Consider the following 22,824-nt stretch of genomic DNA (forward strand, 5'->3'; position numbering starts at 1 on the left):
CCAATCTTCCACTCATGCCAACGTTATCCCCAACACTATGAGCTTCTATTTTGCACAATAACCTTTGATGCAGCACCTTATCAAATGCCTTCTGGAAATCTACATACTGTACATCCACTTGTTCCCCTTTATCCACAGCAAATAACTTCTTCAAAGAACACTGATAAACTGGTCAAATATGATTTCCCTTTCACAAAGCCATGCTGACTCTGCCTGATTATCTTTAATTTATCCAGCTGATCTGCTATAATGTTTTATTAATAGCTTCTACTATTTTTCCTATGACAGGTGTTAAGCTAACTGGTCTGCAGTTTCTTTCTGTTTCCCTCCCTTTTTTGAATAAATGAGTTACACTTACTATTTCCAAATCTAAAGGCACCTTCCCAAATCTAGGGAATTTTGGAAAATTAAAACCAACGCATCAACTATCTCATGAGCCACTTCTTTTAACCACTAGGATGAAGTCTATCAGGACCCAGGAACCTGCCAGCCTACAGTTCTAAAAATTTGCTCTGTACTACTTCTGTGTTGACTGCAGTTTTCTCGAGCTCTTCCCTCTCTTCTATTTCCTGATTTACAGCTATTGCTGGGATGTTACTTGCATCCTCTCTAATGAGGGACAATGGAAAATGCCTGTTCAATTCATCTGCCATCTCCTTATTTTCCATTATGAATTCCCCAGGCTCACTTTCTATAGGACACTTTAACTTTTCTTTTTTAAATATCTAGAGAAACTCTTACTGTCTCTTTATATTTCTAGCTAGTTTTCTCTTGTACTCTTTATTAATCTTGTCATTCTTCACTTTGAAATATTCTGTCCAATCTTCTTACCTGCCAAACATCTTTGTGCAATTATATGCTTTTTCTTTAAGTTTGATACCATCATTTAACTTTTTTAGTTAACCACAGATGGTGGGTCCTCCCTGTGGAAGTTTTCTTTCACGATTCTGAAATATCCCATTAAATGCCTGCCTTAAATGACTGCCTGACCTTCAGACAAAACAAATAATCACAATAATAATCCCAGTTGAAATAGTTTTCCAATAACTTTTCCATTCGCCAGTTTAGCTTTGTAATTGCAATATTTCACAGCGTCATCCTTTTCTAAGAGATGGTCCCCACAGGTCCTCAGGGTATGGACTGCTCTTGCTATAAAGGATGTGAGAAGAGTTTGGAGAGAGTTGGGTTAAGTTATACACTCCACTTACTATTCAGTCCCACTTACTTCAATAGAAGTTAATAGCCACGTTGTAAAATGGATGCTAAAACAATTACCCCTGTTTTACTGCTCTGACCAAGTCCACTCATCCCCATGCGTGTCCAAAGCGAGCTTTGCTAGGTTAGGGATGCAGTTTTATTTTGATAAAAGGAGAATAAATCTGCCTCTCAGATTAAGTGGAATCCCAAAGTTCCATAACATCTCCTGAATATGCTGTGGTGCCTGCTTCACTGGCAGGTGCCTCCTGTTATGACTGGTCCTTGGGCAAGGTTCCCCCAATTTGTTACGATCCAGGACAAGGTACCCTAAATTGTTATGCTCCCTGGTGAGGAGGAATGAACTGGCTCCTTTTCTTTATTCAACCCCCTCGGTTGGTGGCAACAAGGTTAATTTAAAAAGGATCCCTTTCCTTCCAAATACTCATTCCCAGTCTAAATGTATTTATGTTTTAAAAAGGTGCCAATTTAACAGGGTTGTCTTGAATCAAAGAAAGAGTGAGCTTATTAGTTAGTAAACACAAGAAAAAATAACAAAAAACGCAACACATACACACAGATGAGAAATGAGAAACGGAGTCCAAAAATAAAAGTTAAAGTTAAAAGCTAAAAAGAAATATGAATCAGTTCTTTGGCTTGTCCGTGAGGGGTAGATGGTGAAACGTTGTGGCCATTAAGTTGGGATGATTCCTGTAGCGCTGACTTTGGCAGTTGAGTTGGGAGATTCTTGGTTCTTAATGTTAGCTCAAAGGAGTTGTCCTGTTTCCTTTTCGACTGTGGCTTTGCTAACTTGTGTCTTGCTTCCAGCAATCAGAGAGAAGCCTTTTTTTTTAAACCTGCAAGTGCAGGGATGACTAGTTGGTGTTCTTCAGCTGTGACCTTCACAGCACATACTAGCACCAGAACAGAAACCCAAACTGGCACACAGAGCTAGGGTTACAGTTGGCTTTTTTTTTAAAACCCCCTTTTCTTGTATATTCCTGGAAGGGAAAAAACAAACATGTCTTTTGCCCAGATCTGCTTTCTTTTCAGCTCAGTTCATGTTCACAGTCTGGGATATAACTCAACAGGTCACAACTTCGGTTTAGATGGTAATCATTTTCCATCAACTGTGCAACCACTGGAGATTACAGCTCAACTTGCATTGTATCTTTTCCTTTGAAGTGCCTCTGCTTGAAGTAGACCATGTCACACCTTTCAGGTGCGACATTCAGTTCTTTCTGAACTAGTTGGTCAAGTAATCTACAAAGGAGTTTACCAGCAAGTAGTTACCTTAGAGTCTCAGCCAGCTTTTGCTTGGGTGTCCTTTTTAAAAAAAAACACGTCTTACTTAAAAGTTCAATATGTCCATAAGTAATTCAGGGATAGGATCCGTGGTCATGACACTCTCCGTAAAGAAAGCACTATCTATCAGTGAGCTGATGGAATGGCAACTGTGGAATGGTGACTGAATTGTAAATGCAAATAGCAGTGTGTGTGTGTTTTCTATGGACTTAAAGTTCTACAAAACAAGTATATCCCTTGTTCAATATTGCTAGAAATGGCTCATCAGAAAAGCCAAAAGGTTACAAATATAACAATTAAATGCTTTGGTGCTTTCTAATTAATACCATTATTAATACAGCAACATTCTTTTTGCTGTTGCACAGTGCATTATTTTAACTTTTCCAAAGATATTAATATTCTGATATTATTGAACAGAAGCATTTGTAAATGTTAGAAACTGCAAAAAAATGGGCAGATTAAAATACTGCAACTTAAAAAGAGGCCATGAGGAATCACACACAGTTGTTAACTTATATATATCTATTGTGTGCAGATGGACAGTGCCTCTGTTTTGTTACATAAATCATAGCTAAAAACAGCGAGAAAATTTTCTTAACCTTTTAGGCTGTGAATTGGATGCTGCTGAAAACCCTAAAGATTTATAATAGATATACAAACAATTACTTACACCAAGAACTTACCTACCTGGGAGAATAGATCACCAGCCCTGCAAGTTTACCACATCACGCTGAATCTCCTGTTAGCCTACAGAAATCTTCACAAACCTGCTCAGTTGGAAAAGCTTAGAGGCCGACTGTGGCTTTTTATTCTTAAAAAACCTGCTCGCTCACCAGCAGCTGAATTCATCATATCAAAACGAAGGATTGCATTGCTAGAGAATGAGGGATTTCCTACCTCTTGCACTTAGTGTCAACATCAAGGCCCTCCTGACCAGGCTTACTGCATTACATGCAAGGCAAAGCTCCCACTACACTGCGCTTTAACCTCGGCTCAGAAAAGCATCGTTTACTGTTAGTGCAGCATTTTTTGCTACAAACACCATGGCCAGGATTTTTCCTATGATGGGCAGGCTGGGCGCAAGTGGGCACAGGGCCAATCAGCTGTGCGCCGCTATTTTATGTGGGCGGGCCAATTAAGGTCCACCCAGCGTAATACACGCCTGGTAATGCTCAGCGCTACCTGTGCGGGCGGGGGAAGGAGGGAGAGTCGGGGCCAGTGCTCTTTCACGCATGCGTGCAGCAATCTCCCTGAGACACGGAGCTGCCTCGGGGAGATTAAATGGATAATAAAGCAGTTTAATAAATGACGTAAAACATTTTTTTGAACATGTCCCCTCATGTGACAGTGTCGCATGAGTTGGGACATGTTTGTAATGATGGGAAAATTAATTAATTTATTTTATAAAAGCTTCAGGAAACCTCATCCTGCCCGTGGGTGAGGTTCCCTGAAAAATGCGAAGACCATTTGGGCTTTTCACCTGCCTGCCAACCTTAAGTTTGGAAGGGCAACGTTCTTAACTACTTTAATTAATTTCTTAATGGCCTTAATAGGCCACTGACATTTCAGTGGGCATGCAACTAACTCCGGCACGCCCCCGCTGAATGAAATATCTCGATGACATCGAGACACACGCCCGTTGTCATTGCGCGTCATTTTACATGTTGACATGTCGGGCCTGCCCCCGCACGCCGACAGGAAAATTCATGCCCACGCATCTTTACAGATCACCTTTTGTGAAATTTACCAATTATCTCACATTGTGTGGGGTGCTGCGGCAGAGTGCCCACTAAGCACCGAGTCTGAACTGTCCAAACTAATTTATTTAGGATTCTTGATAACTGCCATTAAAGGAAATACTTTTATCCTGCCAGTTAGGAGTCAATTTTCAATGTCCGATTCTCCTGTTTTCAGTAAGACTAAGCATGCAAAGGTTCATTTCTTGAGGGACCAGAGTGTCTGCCAAAGCTCACTGCTGTTTGCAGGGGAGATCCACAGAATGGCGCTTCTATTAGGGGGCTCCTTAGCTGTCCATCACTGCAGGTTATCAGAAGCATTTCAGGCCAGCACACAAGTAGGAGAAACAGGGTCTGTAATTGGAGGAGCAGCTCTGTCTTTCCCACTTCTGGTGATCCTCCAGTTACAGACCCTGTTTCTCCTACTTGTGCGCTGGCCTGAAATGCTTCTGATAACCTGCAGTGATGGAGGCTTTGACAGTTGCTGAATGCAGGAGACACCTTTGGGCGGCTATGTGGTTGACTGACTTTAAACAAGTTGGGACTGTCAAATCTGACAGTTGCAATTTTTTTTTCAAAAGAGCCTGTCTTTCAAGTCTGAGGCTCTGGCTGCCCAGTCTGGACAATGACAAGAACTCCATTTACAACAATGAGCCTGGGGCCCCCATGGTCCCCCCGTGTTTTGCACCTTGAGCACCTCCCTCTCCCAGGCCCTGGTTCCTTCTAACTTCTATGTAGAGAATAATTTTAAAAATAAAATACACTGAGGCAATTTTAGTTCAATTAACACTTAAATATGTAAATTCAATTAAATGTGGAAAACATTTTCTCCTCAAATAGGATGATATTTTCTGACCTGTAATCTAATCTGTGAACACAAGTCTATTTGACAAATGATATGCCAACAGGATTGAATGAACCTCAAATAAGCTAGATGGCGGTGGGGAAGGAGAACAGAATCAAGGGAATGCTACACTGAAACAGAAAATCATAGGCAAGTCCACTTCAGTTCAGCATCTGCTTATTCCAGCCTCTTCTTATAGCTACTTGAAGTGAACATAAAAGGAAGTTTTCTTCCTGCAAAGCATGGCAATAAAACGTGAGTAAATTCAGGCATTCGAACTCAAGGTAAAGGGTAAGAAAATAAAACTAACCAGAGCATTCAGTGAATTCCCATCACTCCCTTTCATAAGCTTTCTCTCCAATATCTGTCAACACTAGGATAACAGTAGGAAAGGGGTTCCAGAGGGAGCATACAATGTGATGTTCTCTACATCAAACTGACTTGAAACAAGATTAAAAATATATATTTTGTGGGTGCTAATTTGGCCAAACACTTAAAATTTAAAAAAATAATAATTTTAGTAGAATTTTCCCACTAAACTGATGCCTGGGTTTCAGTACTAAAGTTATGAGCTGAGCCTGCAAAAATAGAAAGTAGATATTTCAGAAGCACTGATAACCCTAAAAGTTACAGGAAAACTTGAATGCTAATTATACATTTAACATGATTAAACTCTTAGATTAGGGGGCACAGGCTCAAGCAAAGGCCAGAGAATTCAGGTGCAACTCATTTACACAAAAGCTAGCGAATCTATGGACCGCACTGAATGAGGAAAGAAAAGCACTTGCAGAATCATCAGGGTATTGATGTCTAGCTCAGAGAGAGAGCAAGGCGTAGTTTAGTGTAGAGTATTTTTCGAACTGGCGTTACAATTGTTCCTTCCCGTCTTGAAGGTTTCTGTATTCCACTTTTTAAACTAAGTAATAACAAGGTCTGTTAGGGTTTTGCAAATGACCTATAAGTAAAGGTTCATTTCTTGAGGGACCTATTTGCAGGGGAGATCCACAGAACAGCGCTTCTTTTAGGGGGCTCCTTAGCTGTACATTACTGCAGGTTATCAGAAGCATTTCAGGCCAGCGCACAAGTAGGAGAAACAGGATCTGTAATTGGAGGAGCAGCTCTGTCTTTGTAAGCTGCTTCCATTTGTCATACATGCTATAAAGTTGGGAGGAAATAATCGGGTCATGAAGTTGTCAGACTGTCGTGTGCAGTGGCTGGGTTTTTCCGTGTCCAATGACATCGGGCGTGTTCTGTGGCGTGAGCAGGCAATTGGGCACAATCGGTTTCACCACAGCATGAAACCAGTTTGCAATCGTCTGCTCAGCCCGCAGATGGCGGGCCACATGTTCTGCCATTGGACGTCAGGAACCTTATTGTAATACACCTGCATATCACTATTAGGCCAGCCCACCGGAATCGTCCATCCCCCACTGGATCGTCCACCTCGGCCAGCGGGAAAACACGCGGATGTGTTTTGCAACGGCACATAAGCGACATGCACCTGGCAGGCTACACTTTCCTTGGGATTTCAAGGTTTGTTTGCCTATGTTGCTTCGGCCAACAATTACAGTCATCAACACCAGGCTTCACAGGCAGCAACACGTCACTTTTAGGGGAGCTCATGGCACACCTCTACCTCCCAGATCAGCCATAGGTAGGTGGCTTTTCAATGGATGCAGGGCTAGGGCTTGCTTGGTGAAGGGGAAGAAACGGCCTCAGGCAAGGGAAGAGGATGCAGGACGAGAGATGAAGTGGGGATGGAGGGTAGCCCTGGATGTGTGTGGGGGCACATGTTGATCTGTGCAAATGGCCTCAAGATAGTGAGGGCTGAGAAATCAATCTCCGGAGGAGATGAGGCCAGACGGACATGTGAGGGTATGTGAGAGAGAAGGGGTGGTGATGTCCCTTGAGCTGGCAGTGAGTCAGATGCCAGTGAATGTGTGATGGGCTTGAGTGTAAGAGTTTAGACTGATGAGACGGCGGCCATACCCTGGCTGCACAGGTGAGATCATTCATCCTCGATCTGCATTAGATGGCCAATCTCTTCTGTGCAGCATTGGCACTGATCACCACTGCCACCTCCTCCCAAGCCTGGTTGGTCATGCCACTGCCCATCCTGCGGTCAGAGTGGGGGTAGAGGACATCCCGGCAGGCCTCCACGGTATCCAAAAGGCACTCCAGTGACGCGTCACTAAACTTGGAAGCTGCAGTCCTTTTGCCTTTCGTGGACATGTTCCCTGCAGTAGCCCTGGACTGTAAGCACTGAGGTGTGTGCACAGGTCTGGACTTTAAATATGGCACCCGGCATGATGAAACAGTGAGGTGATGGTGCGGCAGGTGAATTAGCGCTAGCCCGCCATCGAAATAGCGTGGTTCCCGGGAATGCGTAACTTTTGCGGAGGGGTTTGGGACGATACAGCGTGAAAGCCCGCCATTGCGGCTAGCGGGTAAAACATAGTTTTATCGCCTGCTACCGCACTTCGTGCAAATCTGGGATGATTCTGCCCAGTGTCGCAAAGGAGAGGTGTGACTGGGACGCCTCTGACAGTGATTGGTTGCAGAATGATTACCCTGATTTTGCAGCATCTGAGCAGCCAGTGATGTTTCTTCCATCAACAGTCATTCTCACACCCAGCCTTGCAAGGGAGAATTGTCAAATGATCTCCACAGCCAAGCAGAAGGGTTCAGCAGCCCCGTGTCACACAGGAAAAATGAAGTGTTTTCCATTTGGCAGATGCTTTCGCCCCACTTCTGATACTTCCACATTGTTTTACACAATAAACCAGCGAAATGAGTGGCTGAAGCCAGAAAAGTCTGAGAATTTGTAGTTGAAGACAAAAATGTCTGAACATTTTTTTGTATGTATTGTATTTTGTATGAATTTTGCATGTAAATGAAGATGTGTCAAAACTGGAAATTTCCCAGTTAGCAAGGTAGATTCTGTGTTGTGCATTAATTATTGATTTGTCAAGTCAAAAGAGAATGAGATGTTTAAACTTGTGCACTCAAACGGAACGTGTGAAGGTTGATGACTTCTGATCTGTGCTGTTGGACATTTCTCCAAAAAATATTTGCATTTACATGGTGCCTTTCACAACTTCAGGACATTTCAAACCTCTCTAAAGCCAATGAAGTACATTTAGGGTAGTCCAAAACAAAAAATACCTGGAAAAACTCAGCAGGTCTGGCAGCATCGGCGGAGAAGAGTACAGTTGACGTTTCGAGTCCTCATGTCCCTTCAATAGAACTAAGTAAAAATAGGAGAGGGGTGAAATATAAGCTGGTTTAAGGGGGGAAAGAGAGAAGGTTGGCAGGGGGAGGTGGTTTTTGGGACAAGCAAGCAGTGTTTCCTGCTTGCATGTCCCAACAAACACCACCCCCCCCCAAAACCAGCTTATATTTCACCCCTCTCCTATTTTTACTTAGTTCTGTTGAAGGGTCATGAGCACTCGAAACGTCAACTGTACTCTTCTCCGCCGATGCTGCCAGACCTGCTGAGTTTTTCCAGGTATTTTTCATTTTTTGTTTTGGATTTCCAGCATCCGCAGTTTTTTTGTTTTCATTTTCTTGTTTTTATACATTAAGGGTAGTCATTGTTATTTTGCAGGAAATGTGGCAGCCAATTTGCATTTAGCAAGCTCCCACATGTGACAATGAACAACACATTAACAGATAATTAGTTGTCATGACACTGGGGAGAACTCTCTTGCTCTTCAAAACAATGCCATGGGATTTCTTACAGTCACCTGAAGGGACAGACAGGGCCCCAGTTTGGAGTCTTGGTACCCCAACAGCGAAGCACTCACTCAGCACTGCAATGGAATGTCAGCTGAGATTTCTGTCCTCATTTTTGTTTTGGCTCAGGGCCCCGATGTTAGGATCAAATCCAGGTACCAACCGAGCCGTATGTTGGAAACAGTCAACTAACACTACTTTCATAGGAATGGCCAACTAATGACCAGAAGGCATGCATGGATCCCTGATGCTGGAAGACCAAAAGGAGTAGCAGCCTGCCGATGCAGGTAAGGGAGAGAGAGGGCTCCTCAAGATAGAGGCCAGCTCTCAACACCAGGAAATCATCGCCAGTCATCTTCTGGTCTCCAGACACCATGGGGGAGACAACACGCTGACTGGAAAGTTCCAGTTAGTTTCTGATCATTGGCCTTAATAATTAGTTTAACAAGCTACCCACAGCTTGCAGACATAGTTCTGACACAGCCACCTCCATTCCCTCCTCAGGAACTCTGGAGTGAGATTTGGCCCTACAACTTTCTGACTCAGAGGCAAGAGTGCTACCAAATGAGCCATAGCTGACTGTATGTTAAAGGAGAGGCATCAAGGAGCCCTAGAAAAATCAAGTCAATGGGTATCAGGGGAAAACTCTACTGGTTGGAGTCATACCAAGTACAAAAGTTGGCTGTTGGCAGCCGTGTCAGCCGCAGGGCATCACTGTAGAAGATCCTCAGGGTAGTGTCCTAGGCCCAACCATCTTCAACTACATTATAAATAATCTTCTATCCAACATAAGGTCAGGAGAGGGGACAATTGTTGATGATTGCAGAGTGTTCACAACACATTAGATACTGAAGCTGTTTGTACCCACACGCAACAAATCCTGGCTAACATTCAAGCTTGGGCTGATAAAAGGCAAGCAACATTAACACTACACAATTCCCAGGCAGTAACTATCTCCAACAAGAGAATCTGACCATCTCCCCTTGACCTTCAATGGTTGAATCTCCCACCAACAACATCCTGGGGTGACTATTGACTAGAAACTGAACTGGACCAGCCACAGATACGTGGCTACAAGAGCAGGTCAGAGGTTGAGAATTCTGCAGTGAGTAACTCACCTCCTGACTCCCCAAAATCTGTCCATCATCTGCAAGGCTCAAGTCAGGAGTGTGATGGAATACTCTCCACTTGCCTGGATAATTGCAGCTCCTACATCATTCAAGAAGCTTGAGACCATCCAAGACAAAGCAGCCCATTTGATCAGCACCACATTCACCAGCTTAAACGACCACTCTCTCCACTACCAGCACATAGTGGCACAGTGTGTACCATTTACTGCAGCAACTCACTAAGGATCCTTTAATAGCACCTTCCAAATCTGTGAACTCCAGCACCTAGAAGTGAAAGGGCAGCAGATGCAAGCAAACACCACCACCTGCAAGTTCCCCTCCAAGCCACAAACCATGCGGACTTAGAAACATATTGCCATTCCTTTGCTGTCTCCAGGTCAAAAATCTGGAACCCCATCCCTAACAGCACAGCAAGTGTGCCTACACCATCTAAACTGCAGCAATTCAAGGAGCCTGCTCACCACCACCTCCACAAGGCAATTAGGGATGGGCAATAAACGCAATGACCAGCAATGCATGCATCCCAAGGATGAATTTTAGAAAAGGCTATGCCAGTGTAAATGATTGCTGCTGAGTGATCTCCCAATTATCACTATTACCACTTCTGAATGAAGACAAATCACAAATAGACCACTGTATTCACTCATTACACATATGGCGAAAAACAATTTCAACTGAGGCCCCCAAAGCCCTGTTTGCTGTTGCACTGAATCACACAGAACAGAAAGTCTAAAGTTGCCTGCTGCGGTCCATGCTGACTTTACCAATCTCATTTCAACAGTTTGTCCATTTTAACTGCCCTTAACATCATTGGGCTGGTGCAGGACAGGAATATTCCAGTCAGGGTTCTCATTTCTGATCCCCACTGCTGCACTTGTTATCTGGATTCGCTCAGAAATGGCCACTTGGCTGCAGAACCAGGGGAGTGACTGCAAATTTGGAAGGAGAGAAAGTTGTAGAAGGAAACTAAAGTGGCTTATAGAGTATTTAAAGCAAGCTAATAATAAACAAACATGAGGGCTCTCATGGGGGAAGGGGGTGATGCAAAGCAGAGGGTTACTATGCAAGTGATCCTTTTGACATTGGGTGAAACAGGATTCCCAAATTGTTACGAGAATTGGAATGCCAGTAGATTTGTTGCTCATTTATTACTATCATAAAATATCACCTGGAACAGAAACCTTTTGTTTTAAAAACATAAGGAATGTTGGATTTAGAAAAGACCATGGTGCTCAAGGCTGCTCCTTCCATAGTACCTAACTCATGATCGCTGTACTTTCCATGTGAATGAAACAGTTCTATGAATCTTTCAGAAACACAGACACATAAGAACACAGAAAATTTACAGCACAGGAGGTCGTTATTCGACCCATCATGTCTGTTCCCTCAGTCCCCTTTGTTGGCACGTATTGACTTAGTAAAGGCAATGCTTCCCAAACTATTTTCCAACATGACCCCATTTTGACACTTGAAAATTTACATGACCCTGTACGCCAACAAAAAAAATTGTTAAAGTTTGCATATTAGAAACCAACATTTAATATATCATATAGTTGTTTTTCAAGTACTTTGTAAAAATATTATTTTATGTACTCATGTAGGTTTCAGCCACCAACCACCCCACCCCTTCAACAAACATACTGTAATCAACTCCTCTCCCTCCAGACAGCACACAGGTCAGCCAGCCAGTGCGACTCAACTGGGGAGGCATGGTTGCTCTGACAGCTTGAGGCCCAGCCCAAGCTGGTGTGTGGCTGATTCCAACCCCATGATGCTTCTGATGTGCCTGCCAGCTATGCCTCATTAAGAATTTTATATTTTCCTAACATACTTTTAATTAAAGCTTGTTATTCTTGTGAACTTCACTCCCCCACACTACTGGAGTAAAACTGACGCTAAGAGGAAAGCTGTAACTTATGCTGTCTGCTTTCAGACTGGATCTTGTAATAAGATCATTAGCACTCCCCCCACCAACCAGCACCATCCCCACATCTTCTGTCACCAACAAATATACACCAATGTTAAGAAATGACTCCTCCTAAGGCCCCAGTCAATTTTTTCAGAACAATCTGTTTTGTTAATCCACATTCCTATCTCTTAGTGCACACCAGGTTCCAATATGGGCCAAGGAGCAAGCAGTCCTGAGTTAGTGAGTCCCCCTGCACACAGCTTTTTAAGATAGCCTTGTGAAGAAGAAAACAAGGTCCTAGGGTCCAGGCCATCAATGCAGAGTTCAGATCCAGTAGAAATTCTTGAATGGGAGAAGGATGAAGTGGGGGAGGAGAATCAATGGCTTGTATGTTGAACTTGTTGTTCATGGTGTTGGCACAGGGCAGGACTCTCCTCATCGACTCAGAGAGACGGCAGGGATGAGCATGGCAAGGGAAGGACTGAACACCACCTGAACCTTGGTACGGGGCGCAGTAGAGAAAGGGGAGCTCCCTACCCCATCCACTGTCTTTGCAACCCCATTTGATGTCAAGATCCACAGTTTGGGAACTGCTGAGTAAAGGTGTTGACAGCTAGAATTAAGCATCCATCTGGTACGTGGAGTAAACAGGAGGCTGATATCACACTGGTGGCTCATATGGAGAAAAGCCTGATAATATCTGTTTTTGTGAAGTAATAGTTCATGATTAATAAACCTGTTCCACGTGCTTACTATCCTATAGAAATCAAATAGTTAAATAACATTTTATTTGGAAACTGAATGAACGGACACTAGAGTTTGAAATTACAATGTTGGGCTGAATTTTTAACCTAAAGGTGCTGAGAAGGCCATCAAAATTTACTACCACTATTGAGTTAGTACAAAAGTTGATGCAGTGAGATAGTTCACCATGTCAAGCCGATATGCACAGACTTGGATAGATGACCCAACGTAGAAACATAGCCCATTGAGCCCCTCTAGCCTATTCTGCCATTCAATTAAATCATGGCTGGTCATTTCTTCTGAACATCAAATATCCTGCTCACAGACACACCCTTTCCTACTGTATCCAATGCCTCGTGTTACTTTCTGAATAACAGAACAGACGATAGTAGCTGGTACAAACCAATTTGGCTGCTTCTCAGTTGCAGAGGTCTGGAGGATAAAGAAATCAAATGGCTGCACAATATCATTGCCATTTGTAAGACATTGGCTACCTGGACAGTGTTATTCCCCAAGGTGCTGGCTCTCTTCTGACGTCTTCCTGATCCAGCTGCTTCACTGATAAGCTGGGCTAGTTTTCGTTCAAGTTCAGCTTGGAAGGTTTTGTCCTGTATGTGGTTGTCGTGCACACCTAGAAGTACTGAACAGAGAAATCATAGCCACCATGAAATATTTAATTTAAAAGGCTATTATTCATAAAAAGAAATTACATTTGACCAGATGGTTGTGGTACATAAGTAGCATTATATTTGAAAGTTGCAAAATACAGAATAAGGAAGCCGCTCATTATCCAGAAAAACTTACAGCACCTCCTCCCAATTGCATGTCCAGCCATCTTGAAAGATTAAGGTTTTCTACAACATTGTGTCTCCTGCCAATGCAAGGTGGCCACCGCAACCCAACTACACATGCACATTTGTCCATGCGTGCACAGAGAACCAATTATGTCACTGACTGGAGAGACAGTGCTAGTAAAACCCGTCTTTAAAAAAAATCTGATAGAGGGGAGGGGAATATTAAAACACAGGACGTTGTTTTCCCTTCCTGATTATATAAGCAGAGTTTAAAAAACCCTGAATGACGCAGGCTGTGTATATAACTGCTGTGACAAGCAAAGTGCATTGAACTGAGTTGGGGATCGAGGGGAAAGCGGTACATGAGCCTTATTTCTGGCTCACATTTAACTTTGTGTCAAGCTGTTTTTGGAAACTTATTTCTGTTAAACTGCATGCATTTTATTTGTTTTGGAAAGTCAGCTCAACTTATTTTTGGTTTTGATTCTGATCTCTGGAGCTCACAATGACGTCACAGAGTAAAATGGTACAACTGTGTACGTAGTGTGTTGGCAAAACCACAGCCATTCTACAATCATACCTGCAAGACCATACCAAGGTGCTAACTGCTCTTTATATGAATAAATCCTTCTTTAAAATCAGTTCTGCCCCCTTTCACAAATTTGAACCTGCACACCATTTCTCTACAGATAGCAAAGTGGATTGGAGTAATGTAGCAGTTCATTTCTCTGTTCTGTACCATTTACAAAACAGTATATATTTTTAAGTTCAACTCTCAGTTTCCTCCTTTCAAGGCTGAAGAGTCCCATTTTCTAATCTTTGCTCACAGCTCAATCTCCTAAAGTTGGAGATCAGCCTCATGGTCTATTACTACACAGCCTTCAGAATTTGCCTATTTCCCCACAGGATGGGTTGCTGTGTTCACAGGCTCAATTTGTAGACAGGTCCATGTCAGAAATAGGTGAAACAAATTAACAACTCTTTTCTTTCTATCTACTTTGTGAAGTTTGATGGGCACCTTGTAGTAAGCACTTCTGTTGTCTGGAAGATGATTTCTGCCACAGGCAGAAAGCTAGATGGTGAGAAATAGAACTGGGACCAACTGTTTCACACAAATTAATCATTTGAACTATGGGCAAGATTCCCGACAAAATCAACCTGAGATATTGCCTGTCGTTTCTTCTCATAGATGCCGAAAGTACTGTGCACTCCCACTTTTTACTGATAAGTTATTTGTTTATAAGCTTCAGGATTTTGTGTGAAGTTGTATTTTTTTAAAAATCCAACAAACATGTGTGCATGCCTCTCCCCATTGCTCAGGAGGTCTATTTAATGAACAGCTGAGCCGCAGAGGCAGAAGGTCCAAATTCCAGTCTGTGCTGAGTTAGCTGATCTCAGCTGTGACATTACAATGGCTCTTAGCGCTCAGAATTAAGGAAGACAACATGAATCACAGTTTCCACTCTTGAGGAGTGTAGAGCAAACCCTATAAGTTTGTGCGCAGATCTTTTGCCTGTATTGCAACAGAAATTACATTTCAAATGAACTTAATTAGCTATACAGCAATTTAGGACATCCTGAGATCATGAGAGGCACTACAGAAATGCAAATTTTTTTTTCAAGGGCAGGATCAGTCTCAGCTGTAATGAACTGTCTTTCCATGCCCCCAATCAAGGCTGGCACATGAGTAATGGCCACTTGTGCAAGAGATCTGGTCCGATGGCATCAATGTCAATCAAGGAATTAATTTCTTAGAAAAAAGGAAAGCAGAAAAACAAAGGTATGTATTAGCTTTTATGCTTAAGAACCATCGCATGTTGGAGCTTAGGTGGCCAGGACACTTGAAATGGTGCATCAACACTGAAGTAGATAATGCAGATTTTTACATTTATTGTAATGGTCTTCTAAATCAAAGAAAGTCAATTTTTTCAAATTTTTTGGACTAAGTGCAGGTGTGCAGATAGCTTGGGTCCAAGAAATGTACCTGTCTTTATCCAGGAAGCCTTCAGCAGGTGTGACCGGTTAAGTTCAGGGTAATAGATGGCTGTAAAAAATTTAAAGCATAGATGTTAGCATACAACTGAATATTCCAAGTCAAGTACACCTTAAGCAAATTATACCTGTATACATCCCAACATAGGCATTAAACCAACAGCAGATCACAGAGTTTTATCATGAATTTCTCTGCCAATGTCCCCCCCTCCTTCCCAAAGGTGAGAAGATGAGGTAAAGTTCTATGGGCATCAATGTCTTGTTGGCACCTCAGACATTAATAATATGCAAGCTCAGTGGAGTACAGATAATGTGTTAACCAGAGGAGTATGACAGCCAAAGCTGAAGTCTCGTATTCAGCACATGACCACACATCTATATGACAAGCAGGGGTCTCCAGCTGCTACCAGAACCAGGAATCTAAGCCAAACAGCAAAAAGGAATGGATGATCATCTTGTTGAAGCCTGAAGCAGAGAGCAGGAGCCACCGAGAACTGCTCTCACACAATTATGTAGGAGTATAGATCTGAACAATGTTCACTTGCACATATTTTCAAGTTTTTGCCTGCTCTTGCTTCTTATGCTGGAAACTGCCACTGGAACTATATGAAGCCATCAAGGTGAACCCACTCCCATCAATACCAGATTCGCTAAGACCAACCCACAGTTGTGAGTTAGGCTTTTATAGCCAAATTATCCGATTCAACAGCGTAAAACACGCTTCTTAAATGTGTAATCTGAGAAACTGCCCACGCAGAGACACAAAATGAAATGCCCTCTTCATTTTTTTCTCTTTTTTATGATAATTTCATGGTTAGAGTTTGATACTGGCCCAGGTTCAGTATTGTTAGGAAGGTAGTGTTGGGTCCTGTAGTACTTTTGTACTGGATGTGCACTTATTAAATTAATGTGCTGTTCTTAATAAATGACTTGGCTACAGGCTGCTGCAACCAGACATGCTTTAGTATGTTGACATTTACAATTGGAAAGTTGTTGGTGTTGACTCCCTGTAAGGATTTCTTTGGATCCACCTGCAGTGATTATTATACTGAAACACTGTCAGCTTTTAGCTGGAGGCCAGGCATCTCCCTCTGAGTGACAGCTCTATTTGCTTGTGAAATTCCCTTACTTGATTTCCTTTATCTGAATCTACTTTTTAAAAGAATCAAAAAGGGGTGGAGAACTTGAGACAGCTTCCTCAAAATCTTTGAAGTTCAACTGGCAGCAATTACATGTGGCCTTAGGAGCGCTAAAGAGGGAAATATGGGTTATGTGCAATATCCTACTCCGAAGTCATCATTTCTAATGGGTCCATTGAGGGTAGACTAAAACTCTTGTATAAGTTTGAGACAGAGATACCAGCTGAGGTTCCGTATTGTTAGGGGAAGAGTGTTGTATCCTGTAGTAATTTTTCACTGAAAGTGGCGTGTGAAAAGTTCTACAATTAAATGAGACCAGCTGTCCTGACCTCTGTTACTGTTCAATTTTATTGTTAATAAGCCGATATATATATAATATATTAATAGCCTATGTCATTGGAGTGCTTATTCTTTGATGCTTGATGGCTAGCGTAACACAATATAGCTTGAGACAATTCCAGTGAAGAAACCAACTATTCTGTTAGACCCTATGCAACGACATTACCAGATGGCGTGTGCTGAGACACATGCTAAAGTGTAAAAATGGAGGGCTCATTTACAGGTAGAACATAAGAGAAATATATTACAAATGAAACATATATCTATAGCCCACTTGAAGCCCTGATCCTTCATTCTGCTCTCCCCGCCACCGCCGAAAAGTGCTACCTTCACTTTAGTCTGGGCGTGACTTCCGTCTAGAATCCCAGTTTGTATCAATCAGATCAATCCCTGTAACTGAGTGCGTTCTCCTGGATCAGTACTATCCTCCCAAATCCTGACCTTCTGGTACAAATGCATAACAGTTGCAGCACTGGTACACTTCCAAATCAGGCAAACCGAGAAATTCTTGAGTGCAATTATTTCAGGGACACTTGAAAGTACCGACATTCCCCACCTTTTTTTAAAAAAAGCTCTATTTTCAAGTCTCCTTAAACACAATTATACATCAGGGTTCCCCAAATCAATTTAACTTCTACAAGTGCCCAAATACATTTATGTGGCAGCTTCTGTTGTTCACCTGGAAAAGATGGGTTTGAAGTTTCACTCCTGCCAGATTAGCTAAATAAACCAGATGTCTGATCCCGTTTAATCATTTTAAGTTATTTGAGAATCCTGTGTGCATTAATGTTACAACCATATGCAAATAAAGAGAACTTACGCTCGGCTGTCTTTAGTACAGGAAATCCCAGATAAAAACTAAATTCCACCAGGTTCAGTATCCTTAGCAAGTCGCTCACATCAGAGCCATTCAGGAAGCCTCTCGGACTATTGATAGCAAAGGTTATATTTACAGGGCCTTGCCGTGATCCTCCAAAATTCTTCACTGCATGGGTAACATTTATAACCTGAATGACAAGAGACAAAATAAAATTAACAAGAAATCAGAGGGACACCAGAGTGTTACAGCAGTGCTGGGAAATTAAGTATTGAACATTCTAAATCTGGCTTTGATGAATAACTTCTTCATTCATCCTATTTCTTATTGGGTATCTATAAAGACTTCTTGTTAGACTAGTTATGGTTTATGATTGAAATTATTTTGAGCACAAATCAATCCAATTAGGTTGCTTAAAATTGATATTTGCATCCCATTCCAACTTCATTTTCATTATCCCTCAGCCACTGGTTTTGTCTCAATTTTCACCTCTCCTCATCTGAAGGTACTGATTGGTTCTGGGGTTCATTCCACAGGCCCCTCTTCTGCTCAACCAAAATGGCCCATTATTCACCAAGTATGAGCAAAGGCAGCAAACGTCAACCGAGGATTTGACTACGATAGGTATTGTACAAGATATTCATACACAGGCAAAGAGATGTGATTGCATTTATGTTGATCTGCAGCTCCACGTGCTTCAACATGTTAGTGTTAACTCTATCTGCCCACTACATGCAGTGAGGATGTAACTAAAAAAGATAGGTAACCAACATATTTTTTTTTATAAAGATGAAATCTTTCTTCCTAACTGCCTCCCCTAATCGTTAGCAGTTGCATCCAGGATCTTAGCATCAAGATAATCAAAGCTCAATGAGGTATGAACAGGCGATTGAAACTGCTTGCATACTTGGCATTGCCAGAAATCAGCAGAACCTTTAAATTGATACACGCAAGGCAAGTGCTATTGAGCTGCCCAGAACAGGAGCTGCGCTTCATACATTCTAACCAACTTTTTTGTAATTGATTGCTATAGTAATGGCAAATAGCATCATTCATAGCAACACAGGTGGCTGTTGGATAAGTCTGAGTAGTTAGTAGTGACAACTGCCATTGCTTTGAAAGAAGTTACGTAGGTAAATCTAGCAAGGAGGTCTCATGGCGCAGTGGCAGCATCCCTACCTCTGGGCCAGAAGCTCTGGATCCAAGTCCCACTTCACATCTTGATGGCCATGGAAGGTGTGTTCCAATAAGCCTGATGGCAGGCGGTAAGAGCAGGAAAGTTTTCTGGTCAGCCATACTGCAGAGACAACAGCAAACCACTGCAGCACTTTGCCAAGCATAATCATGGGCCAATCCAATGGAAATGCACGGTTTCTTGGGCAATGGCACCTGAAAGAGTTGGTGGTAAATCCAGCACCTATTCTATAGCAGCAAGACCCCTTAAACATGACTTAAACAGTTGAATAGTTAATCAGTGTTTGGTCATGTTAGTTGAAGGAGAAATGCCAGGAGAGAACCCTGAAGGTCTTCACATGATAATTGGAGATCTTTAACATTCACCTGAACAACAAGACGAAATCTGAGTTTAACATCTCATTCAGAGAAAAGCATCTCTAGCAATGCAGCACTGCCACATTGGAGTGTCAGTCTAGCTGATGTGCTCAAGGTTATATATTTTACTAGAATATCACACTGGTTAATAATATGGGTCATAATGAGTCTGATGGCATCCAACAAAGGGCACTCATTTAAAAGGCTTCCATCTAAATTTAACAATAGAAGGAGAATGCAGCTGTGCATTAGTGTTATCCAACAGGGAATAGCAAACAGCACACAGACATTTACGATTGGTGCCCTTGAGGTGCTCATACATTTGCGGGTTGGCTTGGCCTAAATTGCCAAGTGGTTATGGTACTGGGTTTGTAACCCCAAGATTAAGAGTTCAAATCTCACAATGGCAAACTATGAAACAATGTAACTTCATCTGAAACAGATGGAAACATGTTTGTACTCGAAAGAGTTACATTTGCGGGTTTCCTAATTACCGTTACAAAATCACCGTCCCACACCTGGTGGGAAAAAGCTGATTGTTCTCTGTAACACCCAGATGATGTGGCTTAAAATATGCTGAAAGACAACAGACCAGAGGAAAGGCATAGATTAAGGCCACTCAACAGTTGGCTTCAGCAAGTACCTACACCAAGCATGCACTGTCGGATATAACTGGTAACTTTCCCACAGAAGATCCTTTTAAAGCTTTCACGCAACAATACAATATATCATTGCTCAGGATACAAAGCTATACCACAAGGATGGTACACCTATGACTTATGTCTGAAATTGCTGCCATAGTGAAATGCTCTTCCTTGCAAATCCCAACTCCAGAAAGCATGTCCAGCTGTTGACACCTAAGATGAACATGGGCTCACGATGTATGTAATCCTTAAACTAAGCATCTTAAGATTCCATTCCACAACTTTTTACCCCCCCCAAAAAATGTTCTGCTGCTCTCTCATAAATCTCTTGCATTTAATCTTTTATCCATGTTTCTCGTTATGAACCTTTCAATTACCAGTAACAGTCTGATTCTATCTGCACTGTCTCATCCCTTTGCAATTATAAATAACTCACCGTGTAATCCCCTCCCTTTTAAAAGGAACAGCCCCAGCTGCTCACTGCATAAATTCACCAAGCTAACACTACTGCAGGTATTATTACTTCAGCTTCTTTATATGCTGGGTCAGTCACTCCACTAATCATGGTTCTTCTGATGTCGTCAGTCCTCCAGTTCAAACAATATACATCATCATAAATTAAACCATGTCAATTCTTCCTTGAAAATTTTCAACCAAAATATGTACAGTAAAATTTCTGTTATCTGGCATTCCACCAACTAGAGTTCCCGATTAACCAGAATTCTGGGGTCAGATCTGTTTTTGATTGGCAATGTCAAAAACATTGATAATAGTTAGTGGCGGTTTGTCTTCGCTCCAGTATCAGCTTCTGCAGTACCATTGCCCCTCAGCACCACTTACTTGATTCATACCCACCTGATCATCTTGCAGCTATCTTATTGGATGAAACACGGAACTCACTTTACATCTCAGTTGAACGCCATAATTGATTAACTGGCACCTCCCATTCCCAGAGCATGCTGGATAACAGAGATTTTCCTGTATTTGTAATGCTCTTGGCCTTTCCTGAAAACTTTAATCCCTTAAGTCAGAGGGCTCGCAGAAGTGGAAGTTTGTCATTTGTACTTATACTTCAACAATATTTGTCACATCACGGAAAAGGTTGGAAATACGTTCTGAAAGGATAAATTTTAGCGATAGTGACTACATCATGGTACAGTATAAGTTTGTTATGGACAAAGAAATAGATAAGTTGCAAAAGCATGTTTTGGATTGGGGGAGAGTGGATTTTAGTAAAATAAAGGCAGGATAAAGGTAGCCTGGGAACAGCTACTTGCGGGGAAATCTACAGAGGAGGAGTGGGGGGTATTCAAAAAGGAAATGGGGAGGGTACAGGCTCAACATGTTCCCTCTAGGGTGATAGGAAGGAGTAACAAGCCCAGAGAACCATGGATGACCAGAGATATTCAGCTTACGATGAGAAGGAAAAGAGAGGCTTTTAGCAGGTACAAGGGAAACAAATCAACGGAGGCATTAGTGGAGTACAGAAAGTGCAGGGTGGAGCTTAAGAAAGCAATTAGGAGAGCAAAGAAGGGATATGAGAAAGCTCTGGCTGGTAAAAGTAGGGAAAATCCCAAGGTATTCTCTAAGTATATCAATGGGAAGAGGATAACCAGGGAAAGAGTAAGGCCCAAAGGGGCAACCTATGGGTTGAGCCAGATGGCATCACTAGAGTCTTGAATGAATACTTCACATCTGTCTTCACCCAAGAGAATGAAAATGAAGGTATCAAACTCGGGGAGAGAGACTGCGAGGTTCTTAAGCAAATTGATATAGGGAGTGACAAGGTATTGGAGGTGTTGGCAGGCTTATAAGTGGACAAATCTCCAGGTCCGGATGATTTGTGTCCCAGACTGCTGAGGGAGGCAAGGGAAGGGATCGCAGGGGCTCTGAAACAAATTTTTAATTCCTCTCTGGCCACGGGGGAGGTGCCAGAGGACTGGAGAACAGCAAATGTGGTTCCGCTATTTAAGAAGGGTCATAGAGACAAGCCAGGGAACTACAGACCAGTGAGTCTCATGTCAGTGGTAGGGAAGCTATTGGAGAATTTTCTGAAGGAGAGAATCTATCTCCACTTGGAGAGGCAAGGTTTGATCAGGGATAGTCAGCATGGCATTCTCAAAGAGAGGTCATGCCTAACAAATCTGACTGAATCTTTTGAGGAGGAGGTGACCAGGTGTGTAGATGAGGGTAGTGCAGTTGATGTAGTTTATATGGGTTTCAGCAAAGCCTTTGACAAGGTCCCACAAGGGAGATTTATAAAGAAGGAAAATGCACATGGGGTACAGGGTAAAACAAAAATAAAAACACCTGGAAAAACTCAGCAGGTCTGGCAGCATCTGCGGAAAGGAACACAGTTAACGTTTCGAATCTAAATGATTCTTCATCAGAACTAAGTAAAAATACAAAAGAGGTGAAATATAAACTGGTTTTTGAGGGGGGTGGGGGGGGTGGGTTTGGGTAGAGCTGGATAGAAGGTCAGTGATAGGTGGAGATAGCCAAAACATGTCATAGACAAAAGGACAAAGAGGTGTTGAAGGTGGTGATGTTATCTAAGGAATCTGCTAAGGGTAGAAAGCAGGACAAGCAAGGTATAGACAGCCCTACTGGGGGTGGGGTGGGGGGAAGGAATCGAAATAGGCTAAAAGGTAGAGATAAAACAATGGATGGAAATAGATTTAAAAATAATGGAAATAGGTAGGAAAAGAAAAATCTATATAAATTATTGGAAAAAAAGGGGGGGAATCAGAAAGGTGGTGGGGATGGAAGAGAGAGTTCATGATCTAAAATTGTTGAACTCAATATTCAGTCCGGAAGGCTGTAAAGTGCCTAGTCGGAAGATGAGGTGCTGTTCCTCCAGTGTGTGTCGAGCTTCTCTGGAACAATGCAGCAGGCCAAGGACAGACATGTGGACATGAGAGCAGGGTGGTATGTTGAAATGGCATGCGACA

General features: G+C 42.3%; 1 protein-coding gene across 2 annotated transcripts in view; it reads right to left on the reverse strand.

Annotated features, from left to right (window-relative positions):
• si:ch211-1e14.1 (UPF0606 protein KIAA1549) overlaps positions 1-22,824 on the reverse strand; it is a 325,462-nt gene that overhangs the window by 80,251 nt on the left and 222,387 nt on the right. For both annotated transcript variants that reach the window (XM_041215470.1, XM_041215469.1), the window contains exons 6-8: positions 17,682-17,868; positions 15,376-15,435; positions 13,092-13,237 (exon numbers count right to left, since the gene is read on the reverse strand). In XM_041215470.1, the coding sequence (XP_041071404.1) occupies positions 13,092-13,237; positions 15,376-15,435; positions 17,682-17,868 (393 nt within the window). The remainder of the gene's footprint in view (positions 1-13,091; positions 13,238-15,375; positions 15,436-17,681; positions 17,869-22,824) is intronic.

Source organism: Carcharodon carcharias, chromosome 21 (genome assembly GCF_017639515.1).
Source record: "Carcharodon carcharias isolate sCarCar2 chromosome 21, sCarCar2.pri, whole genome shotgun sequence".
NCBI lineage: Eukaryota > Metazoa > Chordata > Chondrichthyes > Lamniformes > Lamnidae > Carcharodon > Carcharodon carcharias.